Raw genomic sequence first — 4,641 nt, 5'->3', positions numbered from 1 at the left:
TTTTTACCACAGGCAGTCTCATTTTTTGCTTTTTTTGAGACAGAACCACAGCAGCAGATATTGTCCGAGTCAATATTCCAATTCTAATATTTCATAGTTACTGTACTTACTGTATTGTATAGAGTGTTTTTAAAGCAGTTATTTTCAACTTTTGTGCCCACAGCAAAATGTACCTACATGGGCCAAACCTTTCCTGAAGGCCAGCGCTTTTTATCCAGGAGCTGCAGGGAATGCAAGGTAACATTTCTGGTTGAGTTCAATTCTTTCTCCAGCATTTAGCCTCTGCTCTGAAATCAGGTTTACCATGCATCACTCCTCTTACACTGTTTTGATTGTGTGTGGTGGACTGCTCTGTGTGTTATTTAATTAGCTAGCAGGCCATATTAGCTTTCCCTCCCTCCTTCTAATCTGTTCAATCTGTCTTTTTTCTTTCTCTCTAATAGCGAGATAGCCAGGTAATTAGAATAACTTATGAACACAGCAACACAATGGCCTGATTTAAATAGAAGCTTCATTACTGCGTGGATTATAATTAAAGTCCTTATTTAAGTTCATCATAGAACAGAAGTCAGCTTTCTTCACTAAGAAGCCATTCATCTTTAAAGACACAATTTTATGGAGGAAAATAGGGTTTTATGCATGCAATTGCTTACAAAGAGCCACCCAGTGGATTCCTGAACTCCATTATTATCCCTCAGGCATCTCAAAGCATCATTATATTGTTTGTATGCTTTGTTTCAAGCAATTACAGCCATCCAGTACTCCTGGATGTAAACCCTGCTAAGTGACCAATTTGTGGACTAATTATTTTTAGAAAGGAACCTAGAAAGTTTTTGGGGAGGGTCCCTCTTGTGTCAGCGTTTTGGTCCATGATGGTCTTTATCTCAGCTGTGTGTTTCAGCATGTGTGTCTAAATCGTTTTGTGTCATTCCCGCATGTCAGATCATCTTTCTGTCCTCTCCCTATCACAGCAGGAGAGGGTGTAAATGGGAAAAGCAACAGTGAATATATGCATTGATATATGCAGAGAATAAGCAAAAGGAATGAGATTGGTGGCTGGTGATGTGTCAAGTCGAGTCAATTTTATTCACATAGTCCAAAACCGCAATTCGCAAATTTGCCTCAAGGGGCTTCACAACATACACAGCATACGACACCCCCTACGCTCTGCCATCTGTGCCGATAAGTAACACTCAGCAGCTCAAATTGTCACCAAAATTGCGCTTCCTTAGCTCATGGTGTTAATGATGCATCATCATCATCGCATGGCTGGCATGATGGAATAGTAAAACTAGTGCTGAAACAAAGAGTTGAACAACAGAAAGTTATTTGCAAGAACAACAACATTTTGAACAACAACAAATTGTTAAGTAAGCACAATTATTAGGCAAAAAAATACCAAATAGGTGCTTCTCACATGTGATGATTTGCTTTTTTTTAATCAAAACTTTTCATCAAAAATGGCAAAAACAGTGCTGATGAGTGTGGACTTTGCAAACCAAAACAATTAGGAAAGAGGAAAAAAATACTAGTTAGAGTTAGGTCCTCTGAGGACAAAAAGACGCATACGTTGTTTGACCAAACTCCTACTCAAAAAGCGATATTATAAAATTTAATTTCTTCCATTTATTTACTTATTCAATCATATATGACCGATAAGACTTTGGTGACTCATTTCAAGCACCGAAACAATTTGCACATCAGATGTCATGTATGTCTTCAAAAGAGATTTGAGGCATTTCAAAACGCCACCATCAACGTTTCAGCTTTCGCACCAAATCATCTCTTTACACATTGCTCTAGAAAGAAATGTGGGCGTCACTTAACGGAAAGCTGAGTTTGTGCTGAACATTTTGATATGAAACACATGGGAATCAGTTATACGCAAATACCTCAGAGGGTTAAAGGCTCACGGTGCAGTGGGACTGTACTATGAAAAAAAAGATGACAGTAGGAAGCTGTTAATACGGTTCCAATGAAAGCACAACTTTGAAGAAAGTTGTGAAGGAGAAATCTTAGGGAATTGAGTCGATACTTCCAACCTTGAGAGGTATCGCGGGGACCACAGGAGCTCTGACATTCCAGTCGGGCTGCTACTGCTATCTGCTATTTGTTTTAAAGGCCCAGGGGAAGATGACGCAAAGTTGTGATCTTCCTTTGTATCCTTTCTTTGGTGGGGCATATCTGCACCTTACATGTTATCTGTATTCATGCCCTCCTTGTAAATGTGAGCAGCATGTACATGCCTTTACTTTTTACCCTCTCTGTTGTCATGGCAGCCTCATTCAGTCAGGAAGTAATACCCTGTTCTATAACATAGGGATACGTTCTTTTGAGTGTAAAAAGGACTGCAATTGTGTACCGCCTTTTGTATGTTAAAAGACAATGAATCTACTTTTAAGTGGATTGAAAAATGATCATAATTAGCCTGTATAGCAAAGACACATTCTCTTTCACTTGGCTGCCTACGGCGGGGTATGTTCTCAGGGGGAGTTAGTCTTTTCATACGCGGCTTGTTAGTGGAATTCCCTACTTCGATATGACCATTCCAAGAATGACTGATATGAGTGTTGTATGTTGCAGGAAAACCTACTTGGTCAACGAAAGGGCAAAAATACAACAAAAAGAAAGTTCAATTCAATTCAATTCAATTTTATTTATAGTATCAATTCATAACAAGAGTTATCTCAAGACACTTTACAGATAGACCACACTCCAGAATTTACAAGGACCCAACAGTTCTAGTTTCCTCCAGAGCAAGCAACAGCGCGACAGTGGCGAGGAAAAACTTCCTTTTAGGCTCAAACCTCGGTCAGACCCAGACCCAGAAAGGTGGCCCGAAGGTTTAAGAAGTGGTTTCGTAATGTAAAGGCTTGCCGGTCTGAGTCCAGATCAGAGTGTGTGTTGTAATGTTTTGCCTTTGTCCTGTCCTTCCAGAACGGCCTGATGGTGAAAGTCACAGAAACTTGTCCAGAGCTTAACTGCACCGTCGGTGAACAGATCTTACCAGATGGCAGATGCTGCAATGTTTGTAGAGGTATGTCTTCCTGCTTACCGCACTATTCTCTGTTGCACGAATCCCGCTCCAATCCCCTGCCGCTGCGAGAAGTAAACATAGCCAGTCTGCTGGTTGCTGATTCAGGCTGAACCTTTGCAATAAGTCTGTTTCTCTTCCTTCCCACCGGATACAAGTGCTTCTCGTCGGGAAACCTTTCAGTACAGATTGGTCTGTCTGCTACAGAGCACCTGCTATGCCAATTTTCCTGAACCCTGCTGCTTTGGCAAGGAGGTACTACAGGGTAAATAGCCACCGGTAATTCAGTAAATACATTGAATAAACAAACTCTAGGAGGCTGTCAGCTATAGAGCCATAATGAAAGAAATCTGGGACAGGTTCTGAGCAAAGGAAATAGCTCATTTAGGTACGATAAGCGGCATGCTGACTGTATTAAGACTGTATTTCGAGGACAGGGAAGATGGAAAGAATGTGAAAGAGAAGGCAGAGCAAAAACCGAAGGAATAAAAGAGGGAAGATGAGAGGTTAGGAGTGTAAAAAAAAAGAGATCAAGGAGAGAGGAGGATATATGAAGACCTAGACCTGCTACATTGAAAAGAAAGGAGAGAGGCTAGAGGGGAGATAAAGATAATAAAGCACATGAGAGGAGAGGGGAAGATGAAAAGCAAGGTAAAGAGAGGATAAGACTTTATATGTTGAGAGTAAAGGAAATGGGAAGGATAAAGGGAGGGTGCATGAGAGGAAGATAAGAATAGAGAGGACGTATTGTGTTGAAAAGAAGAAAGGAAAGTAGAGAATTGAAAAGGAGAATGAAGGCGTAGAGTATAGAGGGAAAGGACAGCAGAGAGAGGAAAGAAGTGCAGGCTAGAGGTGATTGTGTAGAGCTAACAATTAGATAGATTCACTGCCTCTTCCCTACAGCCATCTTTCTTTTCTATCCCTCTCTCTCTCTCTCTTTCACACACAGCCACTGTCGCTAAAACTCAGAGCCGGTCATTATTTTCCAATCATCTCCAGACCTCTTCTCCACTGTGTGACTCAGTTCTTTGCCACTCTGATATTTACTTGTGCCTCGCTGTTAGATCCTCAAAGGCATGCTGGCTCTGTTTAAATAGGCAATTACACAATCATAGTGTTTATACCCCTCTGTTTTAATGAAATGGAACAAAATAATAATTCTACAGAAATGGGCTTGTGTTTGTGTAACGCAAATAAAAAAGTCTAGCTATCGCAAACTTGCCTGGCTCCGCCCGCCTATGTGTTTCTGCTCAGTTTTAAATTTGCTTCAGTAATCTGTCTGGGTTCGCGGTATAGGGTTGGGTTTTCTTGATCAATGTTTTTGGCTGTCCAATCAGGGAAAAGAAGGAGTGGCTGAGAACGATGACGTTGAAGTCGTCCGCTAGTTTGAGATGTACTTCCGTAATGGCGGCGGAGAAGGATGCGAGCGAATGATGCCATGATGTTGTGACCCTCCTCCCCATAGGGTTTGGGAAAAGTTAGATTTTTTCCAGCTCGCTCTGTTAGTGGTGAAGTAGTTGGCTAGCGATGCTAATGCTTAATATAAGCCTTGTTGTCACGCATGACATACTGTATGTCACGACCAAACGTTAGCGATTGGTTATGAC

The 4,641-nt window shown here is 41.2% G+C and overlaps 1 protein-coding gene across 1 annotated transcript in view; it reads left to right on the top strand.

Annotated features, from left to right (window-relative positions):
- LOC116693743 (protein kinase C-binding protein NELL1) overlaps positions 1 to 4,641 on the top strand; it is a 296,583-nt gene that overhangs the window by 119,447 nt on the left and 172,495 nt on the right. The window contains exons 10-11 of the mRNA XM_032522965.1: positions 164 to 237; positions 2,938 to 3,037. Coding sequence (XP_032378856.1) covers positions 164 to 237; positions 2,938 to 3,037 — 174 coding nt within the window. The remainder of the gene's footprint in view (positions 1 to 163; positions 238 to 2,937; positions 3,038 to 4,641) is intronic.

Source organism: Etheostoma spectabile, chromosome 1 (genome assembly GCF_008692095.1).
Source record: "Etheostoma spectabile isolate EspeVRDwgs_2016 chromosome 1, UIUC_Espe_1.0, whole genome shotgun sequence".
In the NCBI taxonomy this organism is placed as follows: Eukaryota; Metazoa; Chordata; class Actinopteri; order Perciformes; family Percidae; genus Etheostoma; species Etheostoma spectabile.
This window is presented reverse-complemented; position numbering and strand designations above follow the sequence as displayed.